Source organism: Electrona antarctica, assembly GCF_951216825.1.
Source record: "Electrona antarctica genome assembly, chromosome: 15".
NCBI classification, from domain to species: domain Eukaryota; kingdom Metazoa; phylum Chordata; class Actinopteri; order Myctophiformes; family Myctophidae; genus Electrona; species Electrona antarctica.
In genome coordinates this window covers 35,368,930-35,390,216 of record NC_136796.1, presented here as the reverse complement: position 1 = coordinate 35,390,216, position 21,287 = coordinate 35,368,930, and the positions used below count along the sequence as shown (strand labels likewise).

The following is a 21,287-nucleotide window of genomic DNA, read 5'->3' as shown; positions in this document are numbered from 1 at the left end:
AAATGAAAACTAAACTAATGATGACTAAAACTAAGTCTAAACATATTGTCAATTTTGCCAACAAATAAAAACTAGACTAAAATGTTAGGAAGGGACTAGTGGACAATAGATCCAGAAGTAAAGTAATATACATTTTAGTTGACTAAATCAACTGTAGATTTAGTCGACTAAAGTTGACTAAAATCTTATGATATTTAGACGACTAAAACCAGACTAACATTACAACATTCCACGTGACTAAAATGTGACTAAAACTAAATGTAAATTATTCAAGAGACTATGACTAAAACTAAAATCAAAATGGGCTGTCAAAATCAACACTGCTCACACAAACACATTTTTTCGATATAATATAATATGTAATATATATATCGATATAGTATAATATGTATTTTTTTCAAAGAGCAGAACCTTTGCATTCGGTTCCCAAATATTTATATTTATATAAGTGAAGAAGATAGTGTGTCTTTTCTTTTGTTGCATAATTATTCAGTCATCAAAACAACAATCAAAAACATGAAAACTATCGTGTTGTACAGCATCTCTGATGCGACATTCATATAATGCATCTTTTTCCCGTGTAGTGAATGTTTGAATGGATTCCAAGATTATAAAAGTGTGATTCCCTGGATGCCTGTTCACATACTAAGGGGAGCTCGGAAATCAAAATGGAAGCCAATAGAAATGTGTGTTAGTTTTCCTGCTTTCACAACAGCAAAAGCTGTGGAATTGATGCAATACTGTATGTATGTCTGCAATAAACATGTTGCGTCTTGTATTTTGTACGTGACAGTACTAAATCCCGGAGAGCAGGAATGCGACGATTGTGCGATGATTATCTCGAGTCGGAAGTCGGAAAATTCCCAATTACTACTTGACAACGCACCCTACCTCTGATTGAGGAGTTAGACATATTTGCATAGATAAAATAAGCTATAGTGCAGTGTTGATTTTGACAGAAATTTTTAGTTTTAGTCATAGTCTGTGGAAATGGTTTTCCTAAATATCATACGAGTTTAATTGACTAAATCTACAGTTGATTTAGTTGGATAAAATGTGTTTTGGCGGGCTTTGATGCCATCGTAATGGCAGATTTTATACTTGCTGAAAATATCCGATCTACAAGCTCACAACGCGTCGCGCTGTAACGCGTTGTGAGCTTGTTGATCTGTTCCCTTCCTAACATTTTAGTCTAGTTTTTAGTTGAGAAATTGTCGAATATATTTAGTCTCAGTTTTAGTCGTCATAGCTTAGTTTTCATTTAGTTTCTTTCCATTTAGTTTTCGTCAGTGAAGTCGACGAACATGTTTCGTCACAGCATTAGTTGACGAAATCAACACTGCCTTACTGAGGACCGAGTACAGAATGTCGTGTATGAATGACTGACTGACTGGTGTTTTTTTACACATTAAAAAACACATTAACATTTATTTGTACATGGCCGTCAAAAGAATATTACACATAGCTTATTTCCATTGCCATGGGATCATTAGTTAATGAGTGTTAATTCTGTATGCTTTCTGTCCATGCAGAGATACTTTGTGCTGGAGAAAGGCATTCTGAAGTATTCAAAGCGCGGGACTGATGTAGGTATCCCATCAATTATACTGTACACACGCACGCACGCACACACACACACACACACACACACACACACACACACACACACACACACACACACACACACACACACACACACACACACACACACACACACGTATTATTAAAGGAGTAATTGCATTTGATTTCTAGTAGTAGTCACCTCTACGTCTACGTGTTTAAACCATTTTGAGCGGGAACCCCTTTTGGTGGTTACATACATTATGTTATAATTTAGCTATTGAAAAATAGCAGATCTACAAGCTCATAGCGCGCCACCGAGTGGCGCGCTATGAACTTGTAGGTCTGCTATTTTTGAAAAATTGTTAAAATGTGCCTCAAATTTTTCAGAAAATTGTCAATATTTAGAAAACCTTTTTTTTTTTTAATTTCGACGTCAGGCCTGAATGGGTTAACACTGAATGCTTTGTCCAACCTGGGATCTATTCTGTGTGTTTGCTTAGCTGAAGAAAGGAAAGCTCCATGGCTGCATTGATGTCGGCCTGTCAGTCATGTCCATCAAGAAGAAAGCCATGTGCATCGATTTGGACACGGAAGATAACATTTATCACCTCAAGGTAACACACACGCACGCACACACGCACGCACACAAGCACACGCACGCACATGCACGCACCAGGGTGATTTTTGTTTAAAAATTGTCCCTTTCCAAATAGTACTACCGTATTAGTTTTTGAGAAACCCATGCCCTGGCCTGCGCCACCCCTCCCTCAAGGGACAGCAACAGCTAACGTGTGGCAATGTTACCTGGTGGCATCAATCTCAATGGCCAGGACACACTTAATTTCCAACATAGGCTATTAACTGCATCATCATCTAAACATCTCCAACTAGAACTCTATCTAAATTATGGATTTACAGTGGGGTAGAACCGCCATGTGTTCTGAATACATGGCGCCCCGTGTCCTAGCTCTGTTACTGCGAGAGTGAGGTCTAGCCAACACCAACACAGGATTCCTGGATCGCTGCCCTCCACAATTTCCTATCCAACATCAGGTTCTTGAGCTCTGCAGTGTTGTCAGCCAAGCTGTTGTGCCACAGCACATCTAGATAGGTGGTACGCTTCTTTCCCCTCCTGGTGTTGCCCTGGATTGGCTCCCATAGAGTCAATTTACTTGCCTCAAGTTCTGGGTGCCTGACGCAGTGCCCTGCCAGCCTCATCCTTCTCTCTCTGACTTTGTCCTTGACCCGTGGTAGGTCCCCATAGAGGTCCATATTTCTGCTGCGATCGGTCCATGTGACACCTAGTGCCATTCGTAGCATTCTTGTGTAGACTCCATCCAGGGGTTTTCCCTATTGTACTGTGAGGGTCCATGTCTCAGCCCCATGTCTCGGTACCCCAATGGGTACCGACTAAGTACTCATGGATTAAAGTTCTCATTCACCATGACTGATTTCAATCATCTGATTTCAATCATTTGGATTCATGTTTTATACAAATAAATTCATTGTTGTGACATTGCTAACTTCGCTCTCAACAGCTGCATTGACCATCAGACATGCATTGAAGTTCAGCCAAAAGAATGAAACATGTGTTTGCAAAATATACCAAGAGGGAACATCCTTCTTGGCCACATAATCCGAAATAACCACCACATGTCCATCTAAGCACAGGGTTTAAGTGTTCTACAGTTATGGCTGGGATTTGGACATTAAGTGTTCTATGGTTATGGCTGGGATTTGGACATTAAGTGTTCTACGGTTATGGCTGGGATTTGGACATTAAGTGTTCTACGGTTATGTCTGGGATTTGGACATTAACTGCATCTGAAAAACAAAAAAAACACCCCAAAACATGAATAAGATAAGATCTTTATTTGTCACTGTATGAAACATACAATGACATTTCGTTTAGTGCAACCAGAACACACAGTATCAACAGAGGGATGATGCACCATTAAAAGTAGTAAAATACACAAATAAAAAGTAGTGGGGACCACACAAATCATATGATTAAATAGAGAACAGAGTTCGAAGTTCATGTGCAAGTTCATCAATCAATAGGGGGGGGGGGGACTAAAAGAAAAACTAAATGATGCTCAATATGCTATCAATGTATACATAATGATACTATTTCTATCTAACTTTTAAAGCCGATATTTAAATTTCAGTTTAGTGCTTGTTTTTTTCCACACAAGCCTAGTTTTAATTTTAATTAACACATTACATTTTTTCATAGTTTGTTCTCGCGTTAGTTAACATTTTTGCTAGCTAACACGGTGGCTGGTGCGTACATCCACCAGCCACTCCATTAGGTACGCCTGTCCAACTGCACCAACGCAAATGTCTAATCAGCCCATTCACATGGCAGAAACTCAATCCATTCGGCCTGTAGACATGGGCAAGAGACAGTCATCTGTAGTTCAAACTGAGGATCAACATGGTGAAGAAGAAAGCTGATTTAAGTGACTTTGAATGCGGGCTGGTCTGAGTAATTCTGTAACTGCTGATCTACTGGGTCTTTGACGCACAACCTAGAGCATGGGTGTAGCATGGCTAATAAGCCAGACGTGAATCAGCCGTTGGCAAAAACAAATTGCCTTAGCCAGGCTACAACACAACAGTGTGATATGAGTCTGGCTTATTTGCCCTGCTAGAGCAGGTGTGCCCACACTTTTTTGACTTGAGAACTACTTTTAAAATGACCAGCTCAACACAGATCTACCAACCCAAAAACGTATTATTCCATTGCGGGAAATACTTTGAAAATGTACTTAAAGGGGGCTTTGGAATAGTGATTCACTACACAAACACACTTGGAATGAGAAATAAAGGTGAACCTTTTTAATTGGTAGTTATTTTCTAATATAACGTTGTAATGCTACTGACGTTTGCGCCTCACTCTTGAAAATAAAGTATTACATTGTGGGTTTGCCTATTATAGTAGCCGTAAAGTGAGCTGACGGGCCTTTCTTGATGTCTTTCTTGATGTTTGTAGAGCTCCGAGACTTACTTTATTTAGAGGCAACAAATTGCAACGTTTCGACCTGCTAGGTCTTCATCAGGCAAATACTATATTATATTTGCCTGATGAAGACCTAGTAGGTCGAAACGTTGCAATTTGTTGCCTCTAAATAAAGTAAGTCTCGGAGCTCTACAAACTAGTTTGCAGAAGTTCTTTCTCTTCCTTGATGTGGTCTAGCTGCACAGCCTTTGTAATCTACTGGTAGATTGCGATCTACCTTTTGTTCACCCCTGACAGAGACTGGTCCGAAAAAGAAAACATTTAGAGTCATTCAGAGTGGCAGTTCTGCGGCCTAAAATGCCTTGTGGTCAGAGGTCGGAGGAGAATGGCCAGACTGGTTTGAGCTGACAGAAAGGCCTCAGGAACTCAAATTACCACTCGTTTTATTAACCAGAGGTATGCAGCGGAACTGAATGCACAACACCTCACAGACGTTCTTAATCCCTGCAGGAAATAAAGTAAACATCCGTACAATTCGGTTGACTGTACACGCGCACACACACAGACGGCAACATTTGCTTCTCTGCTCGTACACACATGGGCTGTTCCCAGCTGCTGACCGTGCGAAATCTGTCTTTTGTTCGTTGTTGCCAGGTGAAGTCTGTGGAGCTGTTTGACGAGTGGGTGTCCAAGCTGCGACATCACCGTGTGTTCCGTCAGAATGAGATCGCCAGGGACCCCGCGGAGAGGAACCTGTTCCACCCACACACCACCTCCTCCCCCGCCGCCAACGACGCCTCGTGGAAGGTAATGCTGCATCCAAGGGTTGTTTTTTAGAGCATGATGGGCAACTGGCGGCCCCGGGGGGCCACAACCTTCCCCCCACCTTCACTTAATGTGGCCTGCAGGTTAATAGCCGAATACTGATTTTTTTATTTATTGATTCCAAACATGCAAACATGACCCGCTTTAATTACTTTAGTGACTTTGGTTAAAATCTTTTCCCTATCAAGAGTTAAATTGACACTGAGGATTTGTACTATTGTACAGGTGCTGGAAATAATACATTCTGGAAGGTGCTTGTGAATTTCAAATAAAGTGCAGCCAGGTAGATAATTTAATCACGTGAACCCAAATAAAGTGCAGCCAGGAAGATAATTTAATCACATGAACCCAAATAAAGTGCAGCCAGGAAGATAATTTAATCACGTGAACCCTAGTATTCCTATTCTTGGGCATATCGTTAATGCAAACATTCTGTGAAAATACAATCTGTGTACAGTTGCCGAAAATTGCTGATAGCTTGCAGTCGTGGATAAGCTATCTGGGCTCAGCAGAAAGCTATCTCTCGTCTCCAACTTAGTAACCATGTTTAGAAAAGCGCTTTATAAATGACGTTTTATTATTATAAGCTATTTTCAGGGAAATTATCTGGTGACTGGTGTAGGGACCAAATCTCTGCAGTGTTGATTTCGTCGACTAATACTATGACAAAAAATGTTCGTCGACTACCTTTGGCTTTTTTCCACTGACAACTAAATGGAAACTAAGCTAAAATGTTAGGAAGGGACTAGTGGACAAGAGATCCAGTATACTGTAAGTCATTTTACACTTGGTTGCATGCTGAAAATAGCAGATCTACAGATCGCTATTTTCAGCAAGTGTCAAATCAATCATTACGACGGAGTTAATGGACAAAAAAGTCGACTAAAACTAGACTAACACTAAAACATTCCAGGTGACTAAAATGTGACAAAAACTAAATGAAAACTATTCAAGAGACTATGACTAAAACTAAAATAAAAATGTGCTGTCAAAATCAACACCGTCTCTCTGTTTAGGCATGTCACTCACGTTCTCTCTCTCTCTCTCTCTCTGTCTGTCTCTCTCTCTCTGTCAGAGGGCTACTCTCACAAAGCAGGCGTCCGTAGCACAGCAGGCTATGGTCAGTGCCTGGCTCCACTCCTCAGAGGACATGAACAAATGCTGCAGAGGTTGGTCTCTCTTACTGCTGTCACCGCTGTTTTACGGATGCACCGATTGTAGCGGCCACATATTGGTATCGGCCGATATTTGCCGTTATGGGTCGATATCGGTATCGGCAAATAAAACTGACATTAACCGATGGCTTTAGCCGATATTTATCTGTTGTTTATAAGCATACATTTTGCGTTGGCTATGTTGGTGTGTTGGTTATCTGCAGCCTACCAAGTTGTAGATTCTGAAAATAGATTTCTTGTATAGAGGGTATGCGCATGCTTAAAGTGAATGGCACATCGAGTGGCAAAGCAACAGGCAAAGTGAGTTTAACATTGTTTAATGTTGTTTAATGCAATCAGATAGGACTTTTCTGTTTGGATGTATGGGCTGTCAAGGCCAGAAAGTAGTTTTTTGCCACTCAGTAGGCATTCCTGCATAACTTCCGGGTTTGATGATGATGTCACGCGCATACCCTCTATTGAAGATGTATTCGTTTCTCTGGCAGAAAAGGGGGAAATAAAAACAACAACAACATATTTCAGTCAGACAACTCTTAGAGTGAATTTAGAATATATATTTATTGAGCATAATTGAGCATAGATATATGAAGCATAGATTGGCGTCAGGGCTCTGTCCCTATTCATTCCCTGTAACATGAACATTTTAGTTAAATTATAAGCCAAGTAGAATTACAGGGAATGAATAAGATCTAGGGGGGGTCTAGAAACAGAGCCTGTATACAGGTGGATGCTGGGGAGGCGGTGGGAATTGCAAAAACTTCATGAGCAGCAGGTTAGCAGGGAGACAGCAGCAGCAGCAGCGGCGCACAACCGCACAGCAGGAGAGAAGCCAGGAAAGAGCAGGTAGTCAGATCTGATCAGGTAAAGAGTGCATGAGACTATAGTCACCTGATCAGGTAGGCGCGCTCACAAGTTGCCTGCCTGAACTAGCTCCGCAGGCTTCGCATCATATCGGTATCAGTATCAATATCAGCTAAATTGGTATTTTAAACATTGGTATCGGTTTCGGCCAAGAATTTCCATATCGGTTCATCCCTACACTGTTTCATTACTTTATTATTAGAATCTTTCTATTTAAATCTGTTTATGAATATTATTAGTTGCTATTTTTATTCATTACTTCATCCTGCTGACTGCTCACATAATTCTTTTCTCATGGGAGTGTCTGTCTTGCACAGCATTGCAGGTCTCTTATCTGTGTCAGTGTCATGCTGTTTGATTTATGTTTGTATTTTTAGATCTTTTCTTTTAAGCTTCTAAAGCTTCTGTTTCTCTCTGTCTGTCTGTCTGTCTGTCTGTCAGACTTGGAGGAATGCGAGTCTTACCTCTTGGAACTTAACTTGCTGCTCAGGAGCATGGAAGTGCTTCACAGAACATACTCCGCCCCTGCCATCAGTGCATTGTTGCAGGTATATACACACAAACATGCACACATGGACGGACACATCCACACACACATTTCCAATTATTCTTATTCTTGAACATAGTAGTTAGATGCATGCATGGGTGACATTCCAGGGCATGTTTCTAGCAAGAGTCCATCTACAGTATGGATGGATACAGAAATTAGATCCACTTTCCTGTTTGGACTGGAAAATAATGTCTCTGGTAGTATGGATCTGGTAGTGTGGCTTTAAGGGTGAAAGTGTCCCCACTTGATCATGCAACTTGACATGCGGGAGGCGTGAGCGAGTGCGTATGCAGGAATGTGAGGAATTGGAATGTGGTTGTCATTCCAACCTGCTTGATTTCTCCGGACTCACACATCTACAACCTCTCCATGCTGGGGGTGTGGCTAAGGCTAAAAACAATAGTATTTTGCCGCGTGTCGATCTGAAACACACGTGTCTCTGTGTCTGTCCGTGCGACCGGGCATGCTCAAACATGTGGCGCGCAGCCGCAGCCCCGACCGGATCGGCTTGGAGCGGAGGACAGTCCTCGCTCCAAAGCTGCTCTGACCCATTTTAAAATCAGCTCCACGCTCAATTCAAAACCGGCCCGCTGTGCTCCCACTCCACTCCGTCCGCTCGTATCCTCTGGTGGGGATGGATGCATTTACTCTGTGCGCACACCTAGGTTTGAGCCCAATTAGTTTGACTCAGACTAGGTGTGACTGCTAAAATCAGCCTTTACCACCCACATTCAAGGGGAGAGACAGCCTCTGTCATGACATGTTTTTTATCAACCGCATGCTCTTTCCATCTCTCAGACTCACACGCACACACGCATGCATGCGCACACAATCACCCTGGATATATTTACGTGAGCACAGTTGCTGTGACATAAAGGAGATTTAATGTAAGCATTATTCCATTGTGTACTAGTCCACGTCTACAGAGGACAGTGTCAGACTCAGTTCCTCTTAACTCCCCCCTTTTGGCTGATTTGTTTTCATGGTGATCCAGGCAGGTAACTATGACATCCCCAAGAAGGAGAAGAGACCGAGGAAATGGCGTTCAAAAAAAGATTCCAAAACTACTCTTCAGGTACGCACGCACGCACGCACGCACGCAAGCACAGAATATGCACGCACGCACACACCCACACATAGCTCGTCAGTCATGCATGTACCGACTGGCTGGTCTGCTGTTCTCACATCAGAATAATCTTTTTATCAAACGACTGATTTCAGTCATTTGGATTCCGGAGATGCCAGCATTTGTTCTACTTAGGCATAAGCGAATAAGCCAAAGTAGTCTAATCTACAAGCTCTCAATGCGTCACAGACGCATTGAGAGCTTGTAGAATAGGCACATTTGGCTTATTTTACGATTTGAGCATGTCAAGTGGTCAAACTAGCATTATGTGCAGAAACATCTTCCCATAAAACCCTATGGTCTCAGATAGTTCATATAAAAACAAACGGTTAAAGCCTCAGTCTGTGATTTCTTCACCTGTAACGGCAGGAATAATATGACTAAAACTTTATCATTTACATATTGTGTTACTTGTTACTGTGTTACTACTTACTTACTACTAGGAAACTGCACTAGTAGTGTGTGTGGGGTACGATGTTTCCGTTGTGAGATTTTATTCAGCTTTTAATCCATGTGCTCTCTCTTCCAGGTCCCAAGTTGTATCTCCTCTGACTCCCCTCGTCGCCACGCCTCCCACCCAAACCTCCACATCTCAGTGGATCCCTGCGGTAGCAGCCAGGAGGCCGGCCCCCTGTCCCCGGACTCGCCCACGGACGCAAACCACCTGCAGGAGGACTTCTGCAGGCTGGCCAACAACGGTGAGTACCTTCTCTACCCGTGTCCTCCCGGCTGTGTATGCGTTGTTTCTCAAGAAAACATAGCAGCTCCATATGGAGGGTAACAATTTTTCTTAAGCCATTATAGGCCATTACAGGCCCGACTTTCATGGTTTAACTCGTTTGTCTGTATCCAGTTCACGCCACACTGAAGTCTGCCTTCAGCTCGTTGTCAGCGGAGAGAGACAGGTTGAGACACACCATCGACCTGCAGGCCCCGTCGCCTCCGCAGGTGATCTGCCTAAAGAACGCCTATGCCTCGGTAAGTGTGCGAGGTTGCCTTTTTTTGCGCATGTGCAGGTAGGTGTACATGCATGCATGTGTGTGTGTGTGCACACATTTCTGCCTGGTGGTGTGCGTTTCCATATACGCCCCACTCATGGAACATGTGAATGACGACCGTGGCACTCACTCCGGCCGTTTTTCTCTCTCCCGTTCGACCAATAAGGATTCTCCGGATGGTTCCCGCTCCCTGGTGCACCAGGCTTCCAATGACAGCAAGGCGTCCGATTCTCTGTCGGAGTTCTTCGACGCGCAAGAGTACCTCCTCTCGTCGTCTTCCTCTGAGGTCAGATACAGATAACTCACATTCCAATGCTCAATGATAACCCCCCACTTGTTGAACTTCATTCATGTTTGTTAGATCAGGGGTTCTCAATGTGTTTGGCTGAGGACCCCCGGAAATGCTTTGACCCCCGCCCCAATACAAACTGACTGCAAAAATAACCTTAATAATAGAGAAAATATATCATAAATGAATACTGAAACCAGATATAATCATTAAGGAAAGTTTATGCATGTACTATGTAAACTCTTCATTTCCATTTTCCAGCCATGGAGTTGCAACTTTTATTTTTATTTTTTGAAAATAATTTGGGGACCCCCCCCAAAATAATTTGGCGACCCCCCTGTGTTAGATCAGCGGTTTCCAAACCTTTTTGGCCATGCACCCCCTGTTACCCCCCAAATTGCATACATTTCATACATTTACATATATTTCCTATTTATCCACATATATGCACATATATGAACCTGAATATGGCATATATATGCAGCATAGGCTATATACTTGCCATATATTGGCATAATATGTTAACATATTTAAAATATAACCATAGCACCACCATTATAATGCTTTTTCATGTCGCAGGGGAGGGCCCGAGCTGTCAATCTTGCTTTCGGGCCCGTGAGCATTCCAGCTGCCAGTGCTGAGGTTTCGCTGAACCTCATAACTCAATTTTTGACATAAATCAGTCCTATTGAACATATTGAACCACTGGAAAGTAGTAAAAAGTGCTTTGGACAAACCTCTTAACTCCATTGGCCCCGCAAAATGTCTGCTAAAGCAACTAACTCCACCACCTCTCCCCCTCTCATGGAAGTAATTGACAATATATAAAGTTACAACACCAACTTTGATGAGGCTGTATTGTTTTGTTTTAAAAATATAAGGTTTTCTTTATTTCCTGAAAAATGAACATTTTGGAGTTATGAGGTTTCCTCCCGACAGCAGAGATATATATTTATTTTAGCAAAAAGGGTGAAGTGATGCAGGGTGTGTTGTTGGCTGTCCTTTTGGGCTGACATTTTGTGTCTTTTGATCCCCCCGTGTGTCCAGATGTCAGACGATGACTCCTACATCAGTGACATCAGCGACACCGTCTCCATGGATACATACATCAACGAGGGAGGCAGTGAGAGGCATGGCTCGGGTACGCTGCTGCGGCTTTCAAAGATTTTGACACCAAATTTAGATTTTTAGTTTTAGTCATAGTCTCTTGAATCATTTTCATTTTAGTCACATTTTAGCCACCCAACTAAATATCATAAGATTTTAGTCGACTAAAATGTGTTTTGGCGGGCCTTGATGCCGTCGTAATGGCTGATTTTATACTTGCTGAAAATAGCAGATCTACAACCTCGCAACGCATCGCAACGCATCGCAGCACAGCGCGACGTGTTGTGAGCTTGTAGATCTGCAACCAAGTGTAAAATGACTGTGTCTTTTACTTATACTGGATCTCTTGTCCACTAGTCCCTTCCTAACATTTTAGTCTAGTTTTTAATTGTTGACGAAATTGTCAAATATATTTAGTCTCAAGTTTCCATTCAGTTTTCGTCAGTGAAAAAAGGTAGTCAACGAACATTTTTGTCATAGTTTTAGTCGACATCAACACTGCCGTTTGACCTGGGAAGCCTATACGCTGTTATACCTTTTCAATCGCGATCCTTTTAGTATTTACTAGATATTGTCACGTTAGCCTTGTATCTCCCAAGTTTAAAATTTGTACTGTATGTTATTTTTTTCTTTTCGTTCGTAAATTTAAGCCCTACTTCATCATACAAATGTGTCACACAAAAGTAGGGTAAATAGCCAATCTAGAAGCACACGAAACGCCTCACATCGCGAGGCGTCGTGTGCTTGTAGATCCGCTATTTTCACTATTTTAAATCGTTTTAGAAATAAGAATGAGAAATAAACGGTTTTGTTTCTACACGACAACAAAGATATAGCAACATGATTTAAATAAATAAATAATTTGAATCAAAACAAAAGTTTTTCCAGAAACGTAGGATTTAGGTCTAAACGGGTTATAGGCCAGTCTGAATCCATTACAAGCATTAGTTTTGCACGAAAAACTCCTTGGGCTAAAAACGGTAGCCAAAAACGGCCCTAGCCGTCATCACAAATGTGATGAGGTAAGCACATTTGGGCAAGTGGGAGTGTTTTTCGTGCGAAACTAATGCTTGGAATGGGTTCAGAATCATGAAAACCCCCTAGTTTGACACGTCACATGCTACTTAAAGCATAATGAAAATGTGAAAATGTTGCCTTTATATAGGATGTTAATGGTACCCCAACCTTCAACCCCTGAATTTACCATGATCCACTAATTATTTAATTGACAATTTTTAATATGTTATTCGGATGACCCTAAAAAAAACCTTGAACCATTTACTATTGCGATTTCTTTCGGTTCAAACCTTAGATTGACTGGCCTGTTAGTCCTTCTCTCTCTTACTCTTCTTTTCATCCTTTTTAAAATTTTGACCTCCCTCCACTCCACTCCAGTCAGCAGTAGCGCTAGCGCGGTGCAGCGCCGCCGCAGAGCCCTGCCCGCTCCGGCGCCCAGCGGCAGCGGCGTGAGCCTCTGGAACATCCTGCGGAACAACATCGGCAAGGACCTGTCCAAGGTGTCCATGCCCGTGCAGCTCAACGAGCCTCTCAACACGCTGCAGAGGCTGTGCGAGGAGCTGGAGTACAGCGAGCTGCTGGACACGGCCAACCAGACACACGACCCCTACCAGCGCATGGTGAGGAGGGACTCATATCAAGGCCCATTATTTATTCGGCATTTGAGCCACGGACCACCATTTTGATGACATTTAGCCTCGCAGACCCAAAACTAAAGAATATTTTGTTGTCGTTTGGATTCCAATTCCTTGCTGTTTTGACGTGGTACTATAGATAGGAGAGATAAGGCAAACGTCATTTTACATAAATGTGTAGACTTCTTGTAAATTAAGTAGCCTAATGCAGGTATTTAACAATAATTTAACTTAATAATTTAACCAAATCGACCCGTCAGGGTCCACACACACACGCGCACACACACACGCACGCGCACACAGTACTTGAGTCTTGCCTTACTGTGTGAGGAAATGGACATGAGCGGTGCACAGCGAATAGTTTCATACACGTGTTGTTGACACTGTATATGATGTGTGCACACGTGCCTGTGTTTCATACACAAACACATGCACATCGTGGAGTTTAGCACTACGTGACTGTGCACTCACTGTATATCACACACACACACACACACAATCTCCCAGTGCTTTACCTAAACACACCCTAACTTCCCCTGACTTCCACAGGTGTACGTGGCAACATTTGCAGTTTCCGCGTATGCGTCCAGCTACTTCCGAGCTGGAAGCAAACCCTTCAACCCTGTCCTGGGAGAGACCTACGAGTGCGACAGAGCTGACAAGGGCTTCAGGTTCATAGCGGAACAGGTAAGGCCCCTCAGTCAGCACTCGTAGGCAAATATGATGCTCCTGTAAGGAAATTGGGTTTTCCATGTTCATCGTGTGAAACAGCATCACGATGTGATACAACATTTTATTCCAACCTGAAAATATATTTTCTATTTACTAAAACATTGGAGAGATGAGGAGTTCCTGAACAAATAATAATAATAATATTACGCAGAAAATGCTTGACAGAAGAATCCTTAACACAAACCAATGCATGACAATAGAAGCAAGAAATAATGAAAAAATGCATTAAAACTAAGATGGCTGGGGGTTGAAAGCAGCTTTATAATGGGCACAGACTTGGCAAGCCTCACGCGTGTCCTTGGCTAGGGCATTCCAAAGTGTCTGAGCTCTGATTGCAAACGCACCTTCAAGTGGCACATTGGAATGGCCAGCAGTGCTTTGCCCCAAGATAGGGAGGATTAAACCTGATTATGTAAGGGGGGGTGGCGGGGAGCAAGACCAGATCTGGACTTGAAGGTGATTAATACGATTTTAACTCTTTCTGCCGCGTTTCATGTCAAGTTTACCTACAGTTGGGTGCCACCGATATTGTCCCTTATCATTTGACCCATTTAGGCCTGACCTCAAAATGTAAAAAAAATCCTTCTAAATCCTTCTAATCCTAAATCCAGTTTTCTGAAATAAATATTTTCACGATTCTTCAAAAATAGCAGACCTACAAGCTCGTAGCGCGCCACTCGGTGGCGCGCTACGAGCTTGTAGATCTGCTAGAATATCGATGGCCTCCAACTGTATCACACGCCACGCCACGCTTTTCTGCCCTTATTTTGACGAGCCACCAGCTGATTTGGTGGACCGGAAGTAACAATCAATCATTTCCGGGGCACTCGGCTAGACACTTTCACTTTCATCGGAAGCGCTGTTACAGTACCGTGAGGTCGCGGTGGGATCTTTTATTGACCTCCGACCTAAAACATCGATGTTCTGTTTGATCACCTCAACCTGAGCTTCAATTCTGAGAAAAACGTTGCTAATGATAGTCTGGACGGAGGGAAAATATTCAATGACGTCACAACGCGGAAGCAAAGCGTTGCCAGGCGACGGAGACGCCAAGAACCGGTAAAAATAATACTAGCGATGCTGGATGCATGATAAACTAATAGCTCGTTCAATGTCGTTCTAGGCGATCTGTGACTTATACAAAAAAGTTGTCCAATGTCGCCTAAGTTAGGCAGAATATGAGTTATTATCAATTCTAAAGGAAATGGCCCCGGATGTGCAAAGACTAGAATGGGTGTTGTGTGATCACATTTTCTGGAACCAGTTAATTAACACCTTAGAAGCCCGGAACTATTTAATCCATTTCATCCAGGGTGCCCATCATTTGTAGCGCACAGACCACTTTTACCGGCGCACCGGAAGCTGGTGTAGCAGCTAACAATAGCCACACCACTCTAGATTCGATCGACAACAACGGGAGGTAATAATAAATCTATCGCGACTAGCGACTGGACCGCTGAGCGCCGTCTAACACAGGATCTTTTTTCAGAATTAGACGGGATGATTTAGATCGGGAGTTATGATCGTTTTAAGATTTCCGTTTTCGTCAGCTAAACAGGCAGCTAAACAGATGACGTGTCACTTTTTGACACGTCATCGGATCGGGCAACAAGCGCTCCAAGGCTCTAGAGCGATGCGAACGGTTTTGTTTTCATTAATCTCCGTCTTGTTTATCAATCTCCGTGTTGGGCACTTGACCATGACCTTGAACTTGGACGGAGAACTCCGGCTTGGACACCCAAGGTGTTAAAAACCGTTCAGCTGCATTCTGAACAAGCTGCAGATGGTGCTTATTAATTTGTTGGGGGAGAGGCAGGGAATAGAAGGCATTGCAGCATCAAACACTCTATGGCAATCATTACCATCGGTGTAAGAGCTGAACTAAAAACACAATCATTACCATCGGTATAAGAGCTGAACTAAAAACACAATCATTACCATCGGTATAAGAGCTGAACTAAAAACACAATCATTACCATCGGTATAAGAGCTGAACTAAAAACACAATCATTACCATCGGTATAAGAGCTGAACTAAAAACACAATCATTACCATCGGTATAAGAGCTGAACTAAAAACACAATCATTACCATCGGTATAAGAGCTGAACTAAAAACACAATCATTACCATCGGTATAAGAGCTGAACTAAAAACACAGCCGCTTCTACAAATGCCTTCTAAATAAGTAGCTCTCACACTTTCATTGTTTTTCCAAAAATGTTCAAAAATAGCAGATGTACAAGCTTGCAGCACTTGTACAGGGTCAACAATTCAGAGCAATGAAGAGTGTGGAAAAGAGGTGAAGAAACGAGTGCAAGCAGGTTGGAATGGGTGGAGGAAAGTGTCAGGTGTGATAGGAAGGTATCAGCTAGAATGAAAGGGAAGCTGTACAAGACGGTGGTGAGACCAGCTATGTTGTGTGGTTTAGAGCAGGGGTTCACAAACTTTTTCATGTCATGGACCCCCAAATTGACACTAATTATCAGCGGACCCCCATTTGAAAAGACATGCCAGGAACCTGTAATGGGAAATATGAAATTGTGCATTCACACCACTAATTGTTAAACTGCATATTGGTCATCCTGATGTCTAGTCTAACTGGGTGTGGTCTACACTGTGAGTAATAGGCCTCTCTCAACTTGATCAACCATTTACGCACATCAATAGGCTTTTGTTATGACCAAAGTGTCAGTGAGAATGTTAGCAACACCAACCCAGCCTGTGTCTTTGTATGGTCATGTTTACCCATTACAGTTTCTTCGAACATACCCAACGATTCTAGACTTCGACCACTTGTCATTTTAATTAGATTTGTCCCATTGTCTGATGTGGAGGCTAACTGTCTGGTCATGTGACCGACAGTTACTACTCCTCCTCTGAGTAAACTTGTATAAAATTGACAAACATGTATTGTTCTGGAGTTCAGTCATCCGACATGCTGGAAGATGGTTGTGCTCTAGAGATCTCTATTAAATTGAACTGAATGCCTCATCACATCTTGTCCTTATATTTTAGTCTAAGTATTCTTGTGTTAGTATAATTTCTGCCATAACAAACCCCCATAAGAGAAGATTTTTACGGCTCTAGCAGTGATTCTCAACCAGTTTAATTTCAAGGACCCCCAGTTGGACATGCATTAGTCTACAGACCTCCATTTAATGGCATTTCTAACTCTGGGACCCCAATTTATATTGTAAAATCAATGTTAATTTAACTCAGAGTGTACAAATGGAACCAAATGGGTTCCATGTACAAGTGGAACCATTTGGTTCCATTTGTACACTCTCAGAATACAGACCCATAAGGGTCCATTTGGTTACAAACTATCATTTAGCTGGGTACCCCCTGGAACTCCCTCAAGGACCCCTGGGGGTCCCCGGACCCCACTGGGAAGCACTGGTTTAGAGACAAGCAGAGCAGAGCTCAAGGTAGCAGAGACTAAAATGTTGAGGTTCTCTCTGGGAGTAACAAGTACATCAGAGGGAGGGACAGCGCATGTCAGATGATTTTGGAGATAAAGCCAGAGAGGCCAGACTGAGATGGTTTGGACACGTACAGAGGAGGGATAGTGAGGTAGAAGGATGTTGATGTTGGAACTGCCAGCCAGGCGGCCTCCTAGAGGAAGACCAAAGAGAAGATTTATGGATGTAGTGAAAGAGGACATGAAGTTATAGTTGGTGTGAGAGAAGAGGAGGCAGAGGACAGGGTGAGATGGAGGCAGATGATTCGCTGTGGCGACACCCTGAAGGGAACGGCCGAGAGGAAAAGAAGAAGCCTGCAGCGCACCACAAAGTGATGCACTGTGAGCTTTTATATCTGCTATTTTTTGAATAGCAAACTAAAATGACACAGATGATTTCCCGGTTTTAATCGGTTATTTTTTTATCTTATTTTTACTGTGAAGGTACATACAGAGAATGTCATCTCTGCTCTCTCCCTCAGGTGAGCCATCACCCTCCAGTGTCGGCGTGTCACGCTGATTCAAAGGACTTCAGCTTTTGGCAAGGTTGGCACGACAAGATGCACGTTTGTGATAAACTACAATATGTTTTCTCCCTCTGATTTTCAAAAGATTCAACTTTTGAATCGTTACCCTGGAAAGAATACATTTTTAGATGACATTATATTTTACGTACATTTTTTGGTATTTTAGATATATTTTGCACACTCAACAAATATATTCTCTTCTCCCATTGACTCAGAATAAATTAATTTCCTTAATTCCTTCACAAAGTGTAGTATAAAAGTAGTAGTATAAAAATACCGCAATATATTCCAATAATACAAATAGATAGCCTAAGTGAAACTATTGCTGAAAGTGATTAGCCCATTCAGAACGGGAACCCCTTTTGGTGTTTTAAGCATTATGTTATACTTTAGCTATTGAAAAATAGCAGATCTACAAGCTTGTATGCTATTTGGTGCAAAATGTGGTGCAAATCTTTGGACATATATTCTTTCAGATTTAACTCAAATCTTTGCGTCTGGGGGGGTCCCTGGAACAACATATTTTCAGATGTGGCCAAATACAGATAATTCTGGGGGTCCTTGACATGAAAAACGTTGAGCACCACTGACATAGAAACAGAAAACGTTCAGTCCTAAATGGGTTCAAAACTAAACTGAAACAAGCAAACCCACTCTGGAAACGAACTGAAACTACACCGAATTGAATAAAAATACAAAACTATGATTCAGTTAACTCTCGTCTATCCTCTCAGTCAGTGCTCACGTGCTCCTTTGTCTTCCATCTCTCGCTCTCTCTCTCTCTCTCTCTCTCTCTCTCTCAGATGTCCGGTGGAAGAATAAATTCTGGGGGAAATCCATGGAGATAGTTCCTATGGGAACCACCCATGTCACACTACCTGCGTAGGTCCTTCATATAACTGTGTTATTGTGTGTCTGTAAGCATGTGTATGTGTTGCCTGTGTTTTGGTCAGGCGGTGCGTGTATGCGTGTACAATTGTGCCCACTTCCATGTTCAGTGTGTGCGACTCGTGCGAGAGTCAGTGTGCACATTTTTTTGTACACACTTGCACGGGGTTATGATCTTTTATTGAGCGACACAGGACTGTGTGTGTGTGTGATGTTGTTTTTGTTGACACCAGTGACCAGTCACAACACAAGGACGCCCTGATTTTGTTGGGCTGTGTCTTTGATTTGTACATGGACCAGGCATTCCAAGATAAACATTCTAAGTACCAACCATTACTTGAAATCATAACAACCCTTGGGTATCGATGTAGATTCGCCATACTGATATTCGGAATGTACAATAAACGGACCACGAGTGGCCTAACAATAGCTGGCATGACAAAGAGCAAAGCCAAACAACTTGCCATGTGTATCCTTAGGTGCCCATGAACTGTCAACCCCATTATATTTGTTTCCCTGTAAAATGAAATGTAATTTGCCGATTCAAATAAAGTACTAAAATGTGTGTGCACGCGCTGCAGGTTCGGGGACCACTATGAATGGAACAAAGTCACGTCATGTATTCACAACATCCTGAGTGGCCAGCGATGGATAGAACACTATGGAGAAATGTCCATCAGGAACGTGAACGATGACACCTGCCAGTGTAAAGTCACTTTCGTCAAGGTCAGGAAGATTGCCACATTTAATCCATGGTGATCCATGGCTGCAATTATTCGATTATTTTCTTAGCCAGTATTCTATATCAGTTACGTTTGTGAATAATTGCGTTCAAGAATAAAGTGTTTTTATTTTGGATAATTCTTATAAAATATGTATCATCATATATATGTGAAAATATATCTTTTTATCATAATGGACTAAATTGATTAGTCTGATTAAAAAGTCCTGTTTTATACTTCGTCATACAAAACCACTGTATGACAGTTTAGTGCAAAAATAGTGAAATTAGCTCACAATGTGTCGCATCTTGATGTGTTGTGAGCTTATGTACGTCATAAAGTTGTCCCCTATTTTTGCAATAGGCTTATTTCTTTTTTTTTTTAAGTACAAAACGATTTTTACTTTTATTTTATCGATTATTTGATTTTTAAAATAAATAAATAATCGTTTTAATTGATTCTTTTGATTTAATGTTGCACCCCTATTTGTCTTGTTTCTTGTTTCTTCATTATAAGACAAAGTGTAACTATCTGTGTATGCATTGGCGATTCTTTAATCAAACAGCACCATCTTGTGGACAATATCCCAGTTTTCAAAAGCTAGAATCTGGGCTCTGAGTGGAAGTTCATACGATCTACCGCTAAAGCATCTGTCTAAAGCATCTGAGCGTACTTGACTTGACTAGAAATATGTACACGGATGAGTACACTTAAATATGCCTGTATGGCTTACTTATTCCTGGATTTGTTTAGTACACCTTTGGTGGATGGATGGTACTATCCAGGAGTCTACGTACTGTAATGCTTTGCCACCAGAATTAATATGTGATCAAAATGTGTAAAAAAAGAAGGAAAAAAAGGGTTGTTAACTAGAATCCCTATAGCCATCACAGCTGCTTGACATTGTACATGAATGGCTCAATAATGTAACCGCCTACTGAAAAGAAGACGGTAAACGTATGCATGCACTTGCCCGGCCTGACTGTGTTCTTTACTATTTGAATCCACCCTTTATAAGCTACTAAAAAGTACAAGTAAGTAAGTTATAGTTGTCTTGACACTTGAATAGAGATGTTTCTTTTTGTTTCCAGGCCAGATCGTGGAGCTCTACCGTGAATGAGATCGAGGGTGTGGTCACAGACAAACAGGGGAAGGTTTTGCACTCATTCTTTGGGAAGTGGCACGAGGGCGTGTACCAAGGGGACCCACCCTCTGCCACCTGCATCTGGAGACCAAGTAAGTATAAGACCCATAGAACTGTGTGCGTGTGTGCATGCATGCGTGCATGTGTGTGTGCATGTGTATGTGTTCACATGCTTCGTGGATGTGTCTGCATCTTATCTATAAATGCGCCACGTCCTCTGTATGTCTGTAATCTGTAATCCGACGTAATTTGAGAACCGTTCGCCCCACATTTGACATAATGACAAATTTGACACGCCCACAGGGAGTGCACAGCCCGGCGTCGAGTCTGTCAGATAGCCGGTTACTCCAGAACCAGCACAAAAGCCTCTACCCGGGCTCTGGATATCTCCATATATGGAGCTGGCCTGTTCTGACATCACATAGACTTGCATGCCTTACAAAGAACTCCATATAATATGGGCATAAAAGGGACACAGACATAATAACTGGGTGGGGCATACATTTCCAACTTGCATCGTTCCAAGTAGGCCAGTGTCCCAACGGGCACCGCTCTGGTGTATGAATTGCAACTCCCCTGTGTCGAGCGTTAACTATGATCTTACACTTGAAAATCACTCTCTGGATCAGAGCATCTGCCAAATGCCTAAATTGTGAAATTGTGTGTGTGACTGTGTGTGTGCGTGTGCGTGTGTGTGACTGTGTG

The 21,287-nt window shown here is 42.2% G+C and overlaps 1 protein-coding gene across 3 annotated transcripts in view; it reads left to right on the top strand.

The window, feature by feature from the left end:
- Window positions 1-21,287, top strand: part of LOC306938932 (oxysterol-binding protein-related protein 3-like) — a 42,459-nt gene that overhangs the window by 16,894 nt on the left and 4,278 nt on the right. For 2 of the 3 annotated variants that reach the window (XM_079523310.1, XM_079523308.1), the window contains exons 4-19: window positions 1,533-1,586; window positions 2,064-2,177; window positions 5,180-5,332; window positions 6,426-6,519; window positions 7,828-7,934; window positions 8,931-9,011; window positions 9,592-9,760; window positions 9,916-10,040; window positions 10,227-10,346; window positions 11,397-11,490; window positions 12,852-13,093; window positions 13,658-13,795; window positions 17,784-17,847; window positions 18,632-18,710; window positions 19,298-19,442; window positions 20,530-20,674. In XM_079523310.1, the coding sequence (XP_079379436.1) occupies window positions 1,533-1,586; window positions 2,064-2,177; window positions 5,180-5,332; window positions 6,426-6,519; window positions 7,828-7,934; window positions 8,931-9,011; window positions 9,592-9,760; window positions 9,916-10,040; window positions 10,227-10,346; window positions 11,397-11,490; window positions 12,852-13,093; window positions 13,658-13,795; window positions 17,784-17,847; window positions 18,632-18,710; window positions 19,298-19,442; window positions 20,530-20,674 (1,924 nt within the window). Of the gene's footprint in view, window positions 1-1,532; window positions 1,587-2,063; window positions 2,178-5,179; window positions 5,333-6,425; window positions 6,520-7,827; window positions 7,935-8,927; window positions 9,012-9,591; window positions 9,761-9,915; window positions 10,041-10,226; window positions 10,347-11,396; window positions 11,491-12,851; window positions 13,094-13,657; window positions 13,796-17,783; window positions 17,848-18,631; window positions 18,711-19,297; window positions 19,443-20,529; window positions 20,675-21,287 lie in introns of all 3 variants that reach the window. The other variant, XM_079523309.1, reaches the window with a different exon arrangement.